Here is a 17,628-nt window from a genome sequence, read left to right as displayed (position 1 = left end):
AAAATCAGCTCAGCAAATCACGTGAAAAGTGAATTACATCACCAAGTTAGGAAGAAACTGAAAAGGCTGAAAATCACTACTCCCTCAAAAAGTTCAGAGCCCAGAAGATTTTACTATGCCTCTGTCTAAACTTCCAGTGATCAGATAATTACACACAATAGACACTTACTTCACAATGCTACCACTCCTGCTATTGCCACTGCTGTTACAGCTAATCCTGCAGCCACTGATGCATTCATTTCTCGTAATAATCCAGTGATGTGAGCACTACTGAGAAGCTGAGACACAGAGATGTTAAATGCTTTCCCCGGAGCCAGCTGCACAGCTGGTACTGGTGGAACTGAGACAAGAATGAAGGCCATGCTCCTAACCACCATTCACTAAGAAAGGATGACACTTTGGATTAAGAACCCAGGTGGCGCTAGTGGTACAGAATTCACCTGCCAATGTAGGAGACATGAATTCGATCCCTAGGTCAGGAAGATCCCCTGGAGTAGGAAATGGCAACTCACTCCAGGCTTCTTGCCCAGAAAATGCCATGGACAGAGAAGCTTGGCAGGCTATAATCCATGGGGTCACAAAAAGTCAGACGCAACTGAGCACAGCAGCACAATACCTTGATGACAAAACCTTCGTAAATTAAGTGTTTTTCTTTTCCCTTCTAAGTGACTGGAAACATTTTAAATAATCAGATACTTGCATAGCACTTATTATGTACCAGGAGCTGTTCTAAGCAACTTACAAATGTTACTGTACTCAATCCCCATAACAACTGTGGGAGGGAGTACCTCCATCAGCCTTTTGGGCAGATAAGGAAACAAGCCCTGAAAAGTATTCAGTGAAATGTTTAAGATTACAGAGTGAACAGGTGGGAGATCACAGATGAAACCCTCGCCATCTGTAGGGGTTTGTATATGGTATAAGATTAGACACTATAAAATATGCTGAGGACAGCAGAGAATACAGCTTTTAAATTAACCATAAATTGCTGCTTTATGAAAATCAGATATGGAAATCAAAGCATCACTTACAGAATAGTTCATTACAGGCATACAGTCCTTAGGTGTCATTCTATAATCTTACAAATAATCTAAACCCAAGAAAGCACATGACAAGCAAAGTCCCCAGAGGCAATCATTAAAATCATAATCCAGCCAACATTTTCTTATAAAAATAAATAGTGATTATAAAGCCATGTGTAAATTATAAATACAGGTTATACTATGAACAACAGTCATTACAACTTCATTGCTCAGTTAAACTACTGTAACATCTATTCACCAAAGATAGAAGACAAGTTACTTTCTCCAGTACAACTTAAAACATTTGCTCAAGTGATTTTCTTTTCATTTTGTGATATTAGATTAAGACCATATTACTTCTATTTTGTATGTCAACATGTTCTGAGATGAGTCTGAAACATATGAAGCAAATGACATCAACAATGTTAAAAAATACACTACATGGAGCAAATGGAAGGCCTTATTCAAACTCTATACACAATATTCTACACATATGTGAAAGAGACTATAAATACAGGTCACAGATGGATCCATATCATTATGAATTGTATACCAAAATTATCCTGAACAATAAATTTTTATTGCTTGCAGTAACAGAACCAACCAAATGAAGTTTGTCTTTAATATAAAAGGGACTGCTACACTCCAATTTTGATTGTTGACTATTAATCATAATACCTATCAATAATATGAGAATATGATGGGTACCTCTGGCTTCATGTGGTGTCCTCAGCTCACTTTCTGTTCTCTCTTCAAAGTCTTCTTTGACATCCTCAGCCCGCTGGTCTCTGAAAAAAATAGAAATATTTAAAGAGATGATTCAACACTGTACCTCGGAAACTGTTATTTAAAATTTAAAAACCAATGATATCATTACAATGTTAGAAAGGATTTTTAGTTTTATTAAGAAGCATTTAATACTAAGAACACCTATAAATGTTCATTTCCTTCATTATCCATTTTCATTCACTGTTCAGAGAGCTAAGAATGTTTTATTAAGGTTAACTATTCTGAAAAATGTGGCTACTGAATAGTTCAGCTTCAAGTTGGGACACATGTTCATAAGGAATATTACTTGCACTGTTTGGTAGGAGTACAATTTTAAGGAAAAAGAGGGTTTTAAAGTCCACATCATTTAATTAAGTCACCATATACTACCCCGCTCTGGGATTTGAGATTGAGATCGTTCAGGAGAATCAAACTCAATTCTAGGAAGCTTTTCCTGGCTTAATTAAGTTAAATTCATGGGCTGAACTGACTCCATCTCTTTCTGACCAGGAATGACCTAACACTAATCGAACCATGCCATGAATGCTCTAAAATGGAATGGACCCATTACAATCCTAATTCAGAGCTTTACCCTGAAGTCAGGGACAAAAACGGCTTTAAAGGAAACCAGGCCCAGGCTATGTACATTTTCTTTAAAACTAAATTTCATGTATACTATCATGTAAGAATTGAATCGCCAGTCTATGTCTGACGCAGGATACAACATGCTTGGGGCTGGTGCATGGGGATGACCCACAGAGATGTTATGGGGAGGGAGGTGGGAGGGGGGTTCATGTTTGGGAACACATGTAAGAATTAAAGATTTTAAAATTAAAAAAAAAAAACAATTTCAGGGATTAAAAATTTTTAACCTAGTCTATTATATACTCAGGGTTCAAAATGAATACTTCATAAAATTTTATAATCCTCTGTACTTATGTTCTGTTGTTTCATATGCTGTTACCTTTACAAATATCCTTAGTTTCTTGAAGACTCAGACCACACTTTTGCTCAGTGTTAAGAAAAGGGAAAATACCCTTGAAGCCAAATATCCCAACAAAATATAGAAGAGTTTTATAATCTTAATTACTGAGGCACTTATTTATTCCCTATTTGTAACAACAGTAATTTAACATAATGACGTCAACACAGGAAGCATGTGATAAATAATATATCCACTACTTCTTTTTTAGAAAGATCACTTCCAGAGATATGTGAAATTTCATTGGAATCTGAGCTCCCTGGCTTAGTTTATACTAAAAACAATCTTTATAACTGTGAAGGATACTTGCTTATTTGAGAATGGAAAGAATCACTTTTATTATGCAATACAATTTTTTTCTAAGAAAAATCAATTAATGACTATGGAGGCTCTTACTCCATGGAAAGTGGGGAGATAGAGGTGCAGTGAAAACAAGTAGGAAAATTAATGACAACTGGAAAAAGGACATTAAGTGACAATAGAAAACTGTCTTCTATGTAAAAAGAATTGACAATTACACATTAAAATCACATTATGCTAAAAATAGCTTATGTGATCTTCTGTATTTGTTTCATATTAAACTGGAAATAATAGTTTTTGAGTCCACAAATTTATCCCAGTTATTGTGGCCACTGAAAAAAGTGGTCTGTGGATAGCTAATCTTAATGCTGTTATAAACAATCACATATTAGAGTGATGTATCTTAAAACTAGCATTTTTCTGAGTCAAAGGAAATAAATTCCCAATTAATTAGTATAATTACCTAAAAGCTTTAATTAATGGTTTTAAAAACCCCAAATAAAACACCCCAAAAAGAAAACAAAAATCAAAGCCCAAACCGAGTCCAAAGGCTAAAATTAAGTCCTAGATTTTTCTGTATATTTCATTTTTTATGATTGAAATTGTCCACTGATAATTAATACTTATTTTTGTGGTTTCAGTAAAGTATATTGTATATTCCTTTAAAGTAAACTTTGTTAAAATAAAGCTATAAGACTGAAGTATGAGGAAAGTTCTTTTGTATTCTTATGCCCAAATACAATATGGATGATTTATGAAATGTAGGAAAAGAATCATTTTCTAGGAGGAAACAGAAATAGAAAAGGAAAATAATACATTTGACCCCAAAAGTTTCTTTGTGCCTGAATCTGCCATAATCTATCCCCAAAGAGAAGCAAAAAAGAAACCTTCTGCTCTTATTCACATTACTTAATTACAAAAGCATGTTCAGTTCTCATTTTCCTTAAACTCATGATATTTCATTAAATTTAACCCATATAAACTTGTGAATATATAAATATGGATATTTATTTGCACCAAAACAGAACACTACAAGAAAGGTTTACTGAATCTTTTACTTCCAATTAATATATTGAGCCTGCTAACTCCTTTAACTTAAAAGTGATTAAGTCCCCTAAGGTTCTGATGTTTCCTTTAGTGAGATGGTTGGTGGTATGGAGTCTATCTGAATAGTCTATTAGAACAGGTATTACGAAATTGATGGGTGAACAGAGCCCCTGAAGGAAACAGACCTCCTGATCAAGCACATACAGAAATGTGGAAATAGTGTTAATGAGAAGTAATAAGAAAAGTTAATATACTTTAGAACATACTAAGAACCAAGATTGGCTGAGTCCTTTACATGTCTGATATTTCATAACAACCACTGTCTGTTGTTACATTTGCTGAAACTTGGAGGTTAATCCCAAATTTTCAGAACTAGTATAGAACCAGGTCTTAACACACCAAAATCTATACTTAGAAATAATTATTACTTGTTTTTTACCTTTGTGTTTTTCCAGAATACAGTACATATCCCTATTATATACACTTAAAGGAAACTTGCCTTCTTGTATCATAATCTTATTAAAATTTTCAACTGTCTTTTATTGATAAAGTTAGGAATGAAGAATCTGACTCATTAATATCCTTTCTTGTTTTATATTTTACTTAAAAATCACTTTCTGGATTGGACAACCAGTATTTCTCTCACCCATAAGTTTAGAAATTTCATTGCTAATTCTGATTGAATAGGTGCTGTTATGAATTTCTTTCTCTATGCAAAAATGAAATGCTTTATTGAGGATATTAACTTTCCAACCAAAAAGTTATTCTAGCTATACCATCTTCCAATTATAAACAAAACATGTTTATATCAGAATATCAAAACTCTGTGATAATATTATTACATACTCTGGAACATAATACAAGATATGCTTATTGAAGATTTTTTTAAAATGACAACCCCAAATATTTTTATGTTGTACTTTAATATTATGATTTTGCTCTACTGTAAAATTCTTATCTTCTCCTCTGGATCACCATTTTTCATTACCAACAATTTATATTAGGAAGGGAGTACAAGCTGATTAGGCCCAGGGTGTGTATTATAATGTGGAGAAAGCAGCCCAGCAGTGGTGACATGTATGGTCTTTGAAGGTGAATAGACCTGGTTCAAGTTTCAGCTCTGCTACTTACTAGCCCTATATGACCTTCAGCAAGTTACTGAACTTTCCTAACCCTCAGTTGCATCTTCTGTAAAACAAGGATAATAAATCCTTTAACTCACAGGCATTTTGGAGGACTCAACAAAATAATGTATAAGAAGTGCTTAATGCACAGCCAGACACATAAGTAGGAGCATGATAAATGTTTCCCTTGGGATTTGAGAATTTTTAAGAACCAGTTTATTTCAACATTTCTTTAGCCTGAATTGAAATATAATCATATTATATTTAGCTATATAATCATATATATTTAGTGTCCGACTCTTAGCGACCCCATGGACTGTAGCCTACCAGGCTCCTCCATCCATGGAACTTTCCAGGCAAGAGTACTAGAGTGGGGTGCCATTGCCTTCTCCGCTATGTGAGGCAGATGCTGTTATTACGTTCCCATTCTAGAGACAAACCCCTCTTGGTTACATGTTTACACAGCTAGTAAGTAGCAGCCCAGGAAGTCTGACTGTATTCTGGTTCATAACCATTTCTCTAAAGGTTGTTTTAAAACCTGAGAAAAACAAGTTACATAAAGAAAACAGATGTCAGTAAACAATTTTATCCTAAACTGTAAGTAATTCTTAAATATTGTTATTATTATCTAATTAAATACTAATTATTAATTAAATATTAAGTAGGACCGTTTATCATGTTCCTACTTATATCTTACTCAAGGGCTTCCCCAGTGGCTCAGTAAAGAATCCACCTGCAATGCAGGAGACCTGGGTTCGATCCCTGGATCGGGAAGATCCCCTGGAAGAGAGCATGGCAACCCACTTCCATAGGCTTGCCAGGAGAATACCCATGGTCAGAGGAGCCTGGCAGGCTCTTGTCTATGGGGGTCGCAGAGTCGGACACGACTGAGCGACTGAACTGAACTGAACTGAGTGACTAAGCACAAAATCTTAGTGAAGAATACTCTGTAGGCTTTTAATTAAGACAGTGGAATCCACTCAAATGGAAAAATGTCTTCTTTCTGAGTCAGCATCCTTTTTTTTTTTCTCTGTAATTATGTGTCATGCTTTATATGTCTTACTATCTTACTCGAATTAGACTTTGTGGTAAATATTAGTGAAACAAACATTAGAAGAGTAAATACACAGCAACAGGATAGTATTTGAATGCAAACAGCTGGATTTCTTCAAGCTTATTTTTCATTTAAAAACAATCCCTAGCCAGTTATGTTTCAATTAGTCATCAGTCTGTTAAAAATAATACTGAAAAAATATGAAACAATTATTCTGTTTCAATTCAGGGATTTCAGCCAGCTCTCTAACTCCAGCATGAATTTGGCTTGGCTCATACCTCAAAACCACTCCATCATTCTCCTTCCAGAATAGCTTACTCTAGCCTCACTGGGGCTTTGTTAGAACTGTAAATTACTTGTACTTCCAGGAACAAGTGGGGACACAGTGAATGTTGTGAGAGCTATAAAAAATGTAGTTTCCTAATTTGAATATTTAAAGGATGTCTCTTTGCATACCCCCAGCACTTTGAAAAAATGTTTCTGGGCTGAGGTCGCTAACAGGTAAAAAAATCAAATGGAAATCTTAATAATAATATGTTAGAGGGACTTTAAAATTAGAGAACCTGAAATTGTCTCCAAAATGCCTCCTACAAATGAAGAGAAGATTGTGCTGATTGTGTCCAAACTAAGGGGTTACCACATTCAAAGGGATTAGAAAAAAATGGCAAATAAAACCAATGGCAAATAAAACTTTCATGTCTACAGTTAACATCTGAATAAAGATATTTAAAAATTAAATTCCTTTTGAGACAATACACGAACAATAGTTTTAACAGCATTTTTCCTAAACACAGCTCAGGAAAGGTCAACACAGTTTACTATTTACCTAATGACTACAAATAAAAAATTTTGATTAATAAAGCTGTGTGCACACTAAGTCACTTCAGTTAGTTGTATCCAACTCTTTGCGACCCTATGGACTGTAGCCTGCCAGGTTCCTCTGTCCACGTAATTCTCCAGGAAAGAATACTGGAATGGGTAGCCATGCCCTCTTCCAAGGGATCTGCTCAACCCAGGGCTTGAACCCATGTTTCTTGCCTCTCCTGCACTGGCAGGCGGGTGCTTACCACTAGTGCCACCTGGGAAGCCCTAATTAGTTAGGCTGCTGCTGCTGCTGCTAATAAGGCTACTAAGTTATAATTATCATAAGGAACATGTTAGTGAAGAAAGGAATATAATGAGTAAGTAAATATAGTGGATGTTATCAAGATACCAAAGAAACTCCCCAGTAAAATGAATTCCTCAATTAATTTATCAGTTCTTGTATAAAATGAAAAGCCATAACCAATAAGGTGAGATTTGGGAAATAAAGATCATGTCATAAGAAGAGCAGGACTGCATTGCTCTCATGCTGCTGTCATAGAAAAGGAGAACAGATGTCATTTTCTAGTGTATATAAAAGCATCTCTGGAGTCAAAAATAAGCGCTATTCGAGGAGATAAAATAAGACCCTGTTATAATATTGTTCTAACAACTTCCCATGTATCAACAATAACATAGTCATCTTTTCCTTACACTCTGAATGGGTGCCTTGGTGTCACAGCAGTTGGCATCTGGATTGCAAGTGTTTTAATAACCCAGCTCCTCCCTAGCATGCATAAACAACTGCATAGATTTAATGCAGATTCCCAAAACTGGAATATTTGAAAAGTTTCACAGTTCCTAATCCATATCTGGCAGCATATCAACTAAAGGAGGGGTGGGGGGCGGAGAGGCTTTACAATAGGCAGGGGATGCCCAAGGATTAAAGGGACTTTCTGAGTCATCAATACCAAGTCCTCATGACCACAGTACCTTAGGAAGCAAAACAAAGCTTCTGAAGATTTCTAATTAACTTTTGCCATCTTTTAGAACTTTTGGCGCTAATTTTACTCTACTTGATTTTACAGTTTTGCAAAGTAAAGAGATGTATATATGCTTACAGTTTCATATTTTATGTCAGTTTGTATTCCCATCTGTTTCATAAAGCCCTTCTTTTGGGTACAGATGGGCCAATCTGATTCATCCTAACTATGTAAATCAGATTGAAGCTGCAACTCCTGCAACTGCTCCACATAATTCTCAGAGTAGAAACACTGGATCCACAACCTGAAAAGCTGTTTTAATGGCCTATATAAGACTGATTTCAATGTTTTCTTTGGATATAGGATAGTAATGGGCATTTGCCTTGCAAGTTAATATAAGCATTTGCAGGTATTTTTAATAGGCTTTATTATGTTTCTGTGGTTATCTCTAAGCAGGCTTAAACAACACGGGACCTTAAAACACTATGTGATTTTAAACAGAGATAGCACCTAATTTAGAAACACAATGACAAGCAGCTATAGAATATATTCAGGAGAATAAGACTACGTCGGACAGATGCTGATGTTCTTTGGTAACACATCATGAATTATTACTCCGGAGAAGGGTCTTTATATTCAGTACTGATTCTCAAGGTCTGGGTTATAGATCACTTGCTTCCATCATCTGGAGATGCCTGTTAAAAATGAACGGGGATGCAGCTTACATTTTCTGAGTCAGTATCTCTGGAGATGGTACCTTAAGGGTTGCATTTTAACAAGCATCTGCTATTTCTGATGCAAAACAAAGTTTAAAACTTTGAAAGGTTTTATTCAGATATATAGAGAAACATGTTCTCTTACTCAGCTGCAGACATACAGAGATGTAAGGTTATTGGTCCCCAGAAACCTCCACTAACTGGCAGAGCCCACCAGTCTTACCATCTGCTGCCAGGAGGGCAGTGAGGGCAGAGATGAACTGCTGATCTTCCAAGGAAAACATCTCACTGAAAGCTCTAGACACAATGCTGAGACTCCTTATGCATGTGATGAATGAATGGATAACTGGGAAAGGATTACAATCTCATATTTCTATCTATACAGACACTGGCAACTCATTCATTAGCTGACCACCCATTTGACAAGTCTCTGTAAAGAAAATAGACCCAAACATTCAGTACACCTATAAAAGTACTCAAGGTAGAGCCCTCTTAATGTGGAGCAGAGCTTCCCAGCAAGGATGCCCTGACGCTCAGGTACAAGTGTTCTGAGATATTGTTGCCGGTGGTCCTGTCAGTAAACAGGGCCCCTGTCTAGTCACCCAGAGACAGTCCCAACCACTTTCTCATTGCGTCATACAAATGTCATTTGTATGGTATGGTTTTCTATGTAGGGAGGAAGGCAAACAACAGTTTGGGAAACATTGCTCTAATTTATAAAAGCACAGGTATGTGTTTGGGGGCTTTATCTCATCATTTAATAATCACCTCTTAGATATCTGGTGTGGGGATTGTACAAAGTTGAAAAAGTAAGTAGTTTTGCTGGAATAAAAAAAAAAAAAAAAGGCTACACAGAGGTGCCCCCTTAGGTGACATGACTGGTAGGTCTCCTCTGAAGGCTAGTGCATGACTCATGGCGGCCTTCCAGCCTCACCAAGTGTCGGGTAGTATACTTGGCACTGAGGGTGTCTAAAAGAATCAGAGAAGATGTGGGCTCTGCCCTTGTAGAGCTTACCAATGAGACAAGCACACAGACTCAGAGGAAGTATCTACAGAGAACCATCAACAGTTTGGGGATGTATAACATGAAAGCAAGTAATGAGGAACCTGACCCAGGGTCTGCAGGAAAGGATGAAGCTTCCCTGGAGAAATGGGAGTTACCCTGAAGCCCATGAGGTGAGACTCACTAGGACAGGTTAGAGATGGGGATTCTAGGCAGAGGGAAAAGGTTTGAGGACCAAGGTGGCATTAAGTTTAAAAACGACCTGATAGGAAAAAAGCTGGAGAGTTCAGCAGATACCAGATAACACTGGTTTTGCAGGCTACATTCAGAATTAGGCCTTTAATTTGAAGAGTAAAGAGATGCCACTGAAAATTTTAAGCAGGGAGATATATTCCCAAATGAACTTTTAAAATGCAGGCTCCTGGGCTCCAGACTGAAAGGTTCTGGCTGGCTGGGCCCCTAATCTGAATATGAGAGATGTCAGGGGATCAGATATAGAGTCAGGCCTGGGAAGCATAGATAAGGAACACCAGTCGTCCATGGGTCTATTCCGAGTAGGTGGCCTATGAACTGGCCCTTAAAATACCTTTTCTGGTATGAAAAAGACATACGTATTCCTCAAACTGTTCATTTATCTGGCCTTATTGTTTCTGCTTCTGGATCAAAAGCAATGCCAGCATACTTCATTCTGGTGCCCAGCTGGCACTTGAAATGGGTGACTAGGCTGGTGCAGCAGACACTGTTAGCTGTGCCTGGACCACGTCCCCTGGCCACCCACTGTGCCCACCTGTCTCACTTGCTCTGCCTTCCCAAGGGTTACCTGGGTTCTGGCAGCTCTGCCTGCTGTGTGGCAGGGGACATGCTGGGGCATTCCCTCATCCTTCCACCCTGGCAGCCTTGCTCTGTGACCGAAGGGAACTCTGGTGTTTGTTTTTTCCACTTTACTCATTTTTTTCATTGAAGGATAATTCCTTTCCAAGTGTTTAAAATAGCTGTGCGCGTTCATCCCTATGGTGGGAAAACCTGAGATGTGTGTTTTACACAGCCTCCCAGAGGGGCCCCAGCAGGACTGTGTCCCTGCTGTTCACAGTGGTAGCTGGTGTGACAGTGAAGCTTTTACCAGCTGTCTTCCCTTCGTGGCCTCACCTCCTTACTCCCCCACTGGCACTTTCCTCACCTCTTAAATAAATCACCTGCAATCAAATCTTTGTCTCAAGGTCTGCTTCTGGGGGTGCTAGCTGTCTCTTGCTGTGCCAAATGCCTTTAAAAAAAATACAGTCTGGTGGACCAATGTTTTGAAAATTATTATGAAGGATGCAAATAAAATGTGTTAAAACCTGACTTGGAACTCCATCCACGTGAGTAACGATTTTGAGAAAAGAGGAGAGAACATTATCTGACATCATGAGAACCATCTTGTTTGAGTGCTCTATTCAAAGTTTAACCTAGGTATATGTATATATGTTAAAAAATGTGCCGGCCTTACTTTCCTTCTCCGGAATAAAAGAAACAAATAAGCAAACTATTCATCTTGCAACAAAACTAATAAAAACTAACATTTATTGAGGACTGACTACTTATTACTCACTGGTCTCAGAGCTTTGTACACCTTACCATTCTTAAGATCAGGTAAAAGAATCAGTGATCAAAAAATTTCACGTTTTCTATACATACTATTATATATAGAACAAATAACTAATGAGGATCTACTGTATAACACGGGGAACTCAGTACTCTGTAATGGCCGATATGGGAAAAGAGTCTAAAAAAGAATGGACATATGTATAACTGGCTCACTTTGCTGTACACCTGAAACTAACACAGCCTTTTTAAATCAACTCTACTCTAATAAAAATCTTTTAAAAATTAAATTTTTTAAAAATATGAAATACGTTCATACAGATTCATTTACAGCAAAGAAGCCAGCTAACTTCAACTCTGTTAATTCTACCTTAAAGCAACCATTCTCAAGCCATAAGATCAGACTTGTTTATTAACAACCTTTCATTTGTTAACATTTTCCTTTCTGCTGTGAGGAAACTGAGCCCAGCTACCCAGCCCAGGGCCCAGAAAGTTAGTGAAAAGCCTGTAAAGGTCAAACCGCCAGCACTTCAGAGTATCCTTTTAAAATTTTACACAATATCTTGGCTTTTGAAATCGAAACTTTAAGGATCCTTACCTCCTTGTGAGTCAATGAACTCTGTTGCTGTAATCACTACTATGTGAATTAGTACTGCCTTTGTCTTAAAGTAAATTTCCTCAAGTGATATGCCCTCATTATAGGGTTCTGAGTTAGGTGAATGAGCTTAGGTTACATTACTCATGGTTTTAAGGATTAAGAATAAATCATCACTGTTGTTTCTAATTAAAGAGGTTACAACTCTCCTTCATCTATAGGGCAAAACTGCTTTTCTATGAGGATACTGATATTTTAAATGCCATTGCTTCAATAACATTGCTGTGAACTGAGAATCAGACTAATTCAAATGTTCACTTGGTACATTCGTGAGAATAGAAGCTACCAAATATTAAAATAATCAAAGAACTACATTGCCTTAGATTTTAAAGACTCTTCATAAAAGAAAAGTCCCCAAACATAAGTGTGAAGGATCATCTTTCTATTACTCTGTTTTCTTTTTGTAGTATTTCAGTCAACGCAAGGACAGAGGCCATTTACTTAAAGATACAGCAAACAAAACCTGGTTCTTTACTGGAATAATCCACAGAGGTTAAAATGTTCCAACTTAACTCTACAAGTAAAATCAAAACCAAATGACTGTGTATATTATACAACAAATACCCTAATAATTAAATGAAACAATGTAGATACAAGCATGTGGCATATAATGAAAACTAAAAAGGTCCATTCCTCACAGGGTATCTATCATCTTCTTTACAGAGTATGATCTTATATAAATATGGATCAGTTCATTGAGAAATATGAATTAGCAGGAAATAAAATGACTGGGATTTCCAAACTTCTAATATCAAGCAAGTTCAGCTAAAAGATGAACAAGAGAAATCTTGCCTGATGTGCATATACTTTTATAAAAGACTTGCCTAAATTTTTTTAAATCCAAGTATTGACCCCCACCATTATTTCACATTAAGTCAGGGGCATTTTCAGTAATGTCCTAGAAGACATCACCATAGAGCACAAAACACCTAAGGAAAAAACTGTCTTTCAACCACAGTACCTCTGAATAACACTAATATTACCACTTTAATTACCTGGTTTCAGGAGACGAAGAGATTTCATTTGTGTCTGCCCTTTTACTTCTTGGAAACGATGGACTAGCTGGAGGCATTTCACCACTTAAACGATCGGGGAAAATTCGGTCTTTATTCAAATTGATTTCTGAATAGGGACAGTTGGCAGCACTAAAATGTTACAAATAGAAAAAAGAAAGAAGAGAAGATTCCTATTAGACCATAATTACTTCTTCCAATTAAGACAACAAGCTACAAAGTGTGAAGTGCAAAAATTTAACTGAATATGTAGTTACATAGATTAGACACATAGCATAAAATATTTCCCCTTTAAACCATAATTTAAGTATATTCTGATAAAAAATATGTCTTTGCCCTAAATTTTTAAATACAATCTCCTGCAATCTCTGGAAGTGAGTAATGGTCAACGAGGTTACCAAGGGCAGGGCCTACGTGTAACTCTGTGAACAGTCAGCCCAGGAGAAAAGTGCTTTAGGAGGGTTGGTGACAGAGGTGAGAGAGAGGCAGATGACTGATAGAGCAGACCTGCTTCCTAAAGTGATTCCAGGGTCATCACAAACTGTTTAATTTCCTTTGTAACAGCTGCTGCCCTCTAAAGGAAGGAGGTTCCCCCGTTTCCTGTCTCCAGGCCCATATGCATTCATGATTGCCCAGAAAAAAACATCATCCTCTAGCTAATCCTGTTCCTGATATGAAAAAGGACAAGAAGGCAACTTGGATAATGACCCACCTATCTCCCTTCCCTTCCACTGGTGACCACTGGGTTGGTCTCTAAGATTCTGTCTGGGGATCATTCCTGTCATCCAAGCAAAGGGAATCTGGGTCACTAACTGTTTATTCAGCATGAAGTCAGGACACTCCTGTGCCCGGGCCTCAGCCTTCCGATTCCAGAACAACTGGCAGCTTCTATATCTTGGTACAGAATCAACCACTCTGACTAACTCTCTATCTTGGCCCTTGGTTTTTAGGAAACCTCCTGAAATCTGGAAATGATGTGGAGTTAGGTAAATTATACTAGTGTCCTGCATATTCTTTTCCTCGGATTAGGTAATATTTGGGGAAAATTCTTAAACACTGCCTTTCTGCCCTCTACCAAGAGAATCTGACACATCCTCCTGGGAGGGGAGAAGAGTGTGCACAGGCTCCCAAAGTAATTCTGCAAATGGTCTATAAAATTCATCACAGATAACTTGTAAGCAAAAGTACATCTTTATTTTCTTTACTTACATGTCACTTTATACTGCTATGTCTTATAATAAACATGGTTAAAACCAAATTCATCTTTAATGAACTCCCTTCCCCTGAGAACAAAAAGGACAAAAAACACAACTCTCTCTTCTTGCTCTTGATTTTTTCTTTCTGATAAAGGAAATACATTAACCAACTCTCAGATCACACTCAAGCTTGATTTTGTTCTTTCTTCCTCATATTGTGTATGTGCCCTATTACAAATTATCTACTTGGTGGCTCAGCCGATAAAGGATTTGCCTGCCATGCAGGAGACCTCGGTCCGATCCCTGGGTTGGGAAGATCCCTGGAGAAGTAAATGGCTGCCCACTCGAGTACTCTCGCCTGGAGAATCCCATGGACAGAGGAGCCTGATGGGCTACAGGCCATGGGTCACAAAGAGTCGAACACAATTGAGTGACTATCACTCAGGAAAAAAGTGGCAGGAAAAAAATATGAATATAATTTTTATTAATTATAAATAAATTATAACATGACACATAACATGTTGTTCTTCCTAGACTATCACAACCATCAAATGTTTGACTCACTGTTAAACACCTGGCTTTACAATTATTGAATAACTGTCTGTATGTTCATTTTTAAATTCATCAGATATGAAGAAAGAAAAGAAAATGAGGGTGCTGATTTTAACCCCAGTCTAACATTGGGCAGATTCCCAGATTTTTAGATGGGCTGGGTTCCCACCTACACACTACAGTGAATAGTTGTAGTTTAGAAGGTTTATAAGCTCCCCAAGGGCAGCCCCTTCCTGTTTGTTGATTAAGTAAAGGAAGAATATGTCTCTCTAGACCACCATATGTAAACATGGGTAGCTCAGGGAGGCAAGGCTGCAGAATGAGACTTGGCACCTAAATATCCCCCTTATCTTGGTTGCTAGGGCCAGAGGTAAATTTCAAACTCTCACTTTGAAGCAGGGAAACAATCACAGCCTTCTGAACAAAGATATACTATTGGGCCAGGATGATCAACCAACACAACCCTGTGCTGATGGGCTATACATATTGTGCTAAGCCTTCTCTTCTTCTGAACCCTGAGAAAAATCAAATGGGTTTAAACATCTCCAGTTCTTACAACTACTCTGGGACAGAAAGGGACACCAGCTGGTTCCCATAGTGGGAGGTGATTTAAAAAATAAAAAGGCACAGAATGCAAATGAAGTGTGAACAGAGGGATGGGCAATGCCCCAGACAGAAATCAAGAACCTGGCTCTAAATGTGCTCTGCAGCTCTGTCCACAATGAGCAAACAAACTTGGAAGACTCTGTTTTACAAGACACTTGTAAAATGAAGAGAATGACAACAAACATTACACAGATGGAGTGTGTTACCCAGGGTATGTTGCTTTACTTGCATGATGTCATCTAACTCCCAAAACCCTGGAAAATCATTCCTATTCTAATGCTCATTTTATAGATGCAGAGACTGAGGCTTTAAAAAAGGGAACTTGCTTAGTATCATCCCATTAGCATATGAACTCCAGTTGTCTCCTACAGGAGCAAAAAGTACCTTGCAATATTGAATTATTTCTTTATCCCTAATCCATGACAATGAAACCTGAGAGTACCACCTCTTAGCAAGACGATGCTGCCAGATAGCTATGAACTGCGTGTGCATGCTCAGTCATGCCAACTCTTTGCAACCCCATAGACTGTAGCCCACCAGACTCCTCTGTCCATGGGATTTCCCAGGCAAGAATACTGGAGTGGGTTGCCATTTCCTCCTCCAGGGGATCTTCCAGACCCAGGGATTGAACCTGAATCTCCTGCAGTGGTACGCAGATTCTTTATTACTGTACCGCCAAGGAAGCTCAGAAAGGTTAAATATGAACTGAGGCAGTACTTAACCTTTCTGGGCCAATTTCCTCATTTTTAAGTTTATAAAATTCATATGCAATTTTAATGATTTTATAAACACAGAAGTGCTGATTAAACTCCTCTGGGAAAAGCGGGTTTCACTAGGCTTATAATCATTTTCATTTTTCTTGTCTATTCAGTTTCTAATAACAAACATAAGTAAGGCTTGGCCCATGGCACAACAACAGGTACACACTTACAAACAGTCATGGGCACATGCAATTATACATGTACACACAACTCTGCTGTTACACAGTTCCCCAGACATCAGGGGAACAGATTCACAAGGGTTACACAGCTCTTTCCTATGAGGACTTTATTAGGGTGAACTCTGTTCTATTAGCAAACCATTCCATACCTGCTATATATATATATAAATTCTTGTCCCACTGGCCCCTGTAAGGAGGCAGTTTTTCCTTGGAATGACTGTCCAGTGTATTAGGAAAGGGGAAAAAACGGCCTTGTTCACCACCTCCCACTGCCACCTTTACAACCTTTTTAGTTGTAAATATATTTATTTAAACAATTGGACGATGTCTTCCATTTCCTAAGTGCTCACATGCTCATTCTCACTCTCTGTCAAGACAGGAATCTATAAAATACAAGTTCTATCCAGCTACTGTGGCTTGCATGAGAGTCTAGCGGTTAAGAGTAGGAGCTTTAGTGCCTTAAGAGCCTAGGCTGAATCCTGGGTCTGCCACTCTCTGATCTTGGGTACTTTTCTCAAGCATTCTAAATCTCTGTTCCCACTTCTGTGAAACAGAGATTAGAGTAGTGCCAGCTTTATAAAGCTGCTGAGAGAATAAAACAAGATAACAGATCTAAGTCCTAAAACAGGGCCTGGCACCTAGAAGTCACACACACACACACACAAAGCCTGCCTAGGATTATTATTTTAAAAGGAGAAGGGGAACACTTAACCCCTACTGGGTAAAAGGCCATCAGCAAAAATAAACAACAGCATTAAAAACTCCATTAACATGCCTTGCTTATGGAGGCTCACTGCTTCCCTCAGGAAAAGGTGATGATTCTGAGTACTACTCATTCATGCGTCTCCAAATCCCTGTTTATAACATGCTGGCCTCCTTAGAAGTGAGGCCTTCTCTGTATGGACCATCACCTAGCCCAGTATCTGCACACAGCAGGCACTCAATAAATGTCTGTTCCATGAGTGGACTGAATCTTGAATTAAAATGATGACTGTGGTTTGCAGGCGTATGTCCAGAGTTATTAATTTTTAAAAACTCTCTATGGACTTTATAAATATCCTTTAGAGGTTGTAGGAAGTACTCTCTATTTTGTTTTTCTTTTCCTGTTTAATTTTACTGAGATAAAATCTTACATAGAGAAGATTTACTTCACTTCTGAAGACATTAGATATGCAAAATATTCAGTTTTACATAACTTTAGTTTTCTTTTAATCTCTCCTCATTATGACCTCTCAGTAAGCCAAATAAGTGAATCAAGAAAGGGATATACCATGACATAGCCAAT

The 17,628-nt window shown here is 37.8% G+C and overlaps 1 protein-coding gene across 1 annotated transcript in view; it reads right to left on the bottom strand.

Annotated features, from left to right (window-relative positions):
- L3MBTL3 (L3MBTL histone methyl-lysine binding protein 3) overlaps positions 1-17,628 on the bottom strand; it is a 99,063-nt gene that overhangs the window by 14,597 nt on the left and 66,838 nt on the right. Inside the window, exons 19-20 of the mRNA XM_068984897.1 lie at positions 13,032-13,181; positions 1,731-1,810 (exon numbers count right to left, since the gene is read on the bottom strand). Coding sequence (XP_068840998.1) covers positions 1,731-1,810; positions 13,032-13,181 — 230 coding nt within the window. The remainder of the gene's footprint in view (positions 1-1,730; positions 1,811-13,031; positions 13,182-17,628) is intronic.

The sequence above is a fragment of the Capricornis sumatraensis genome, chromosome 13 (assembly GCF_032405125.1).
Source record: "Capricornis sumatraensis isolate serow.1 chromosome 13, serow.2, whole genome shotgun sequence".
Classification (NCBI taxonomy): domain Eukaryota; kingdom Metazoa; phylum Chordata; class Mammalia; order Artiodactyla; family Bovidae; genus Capricornis; species Capricornis sumatraensis.
Note: the sequence above shows the minus strand (reverse complement) of the source record. Positions and strands in the feature narration are given on the sequence as shown.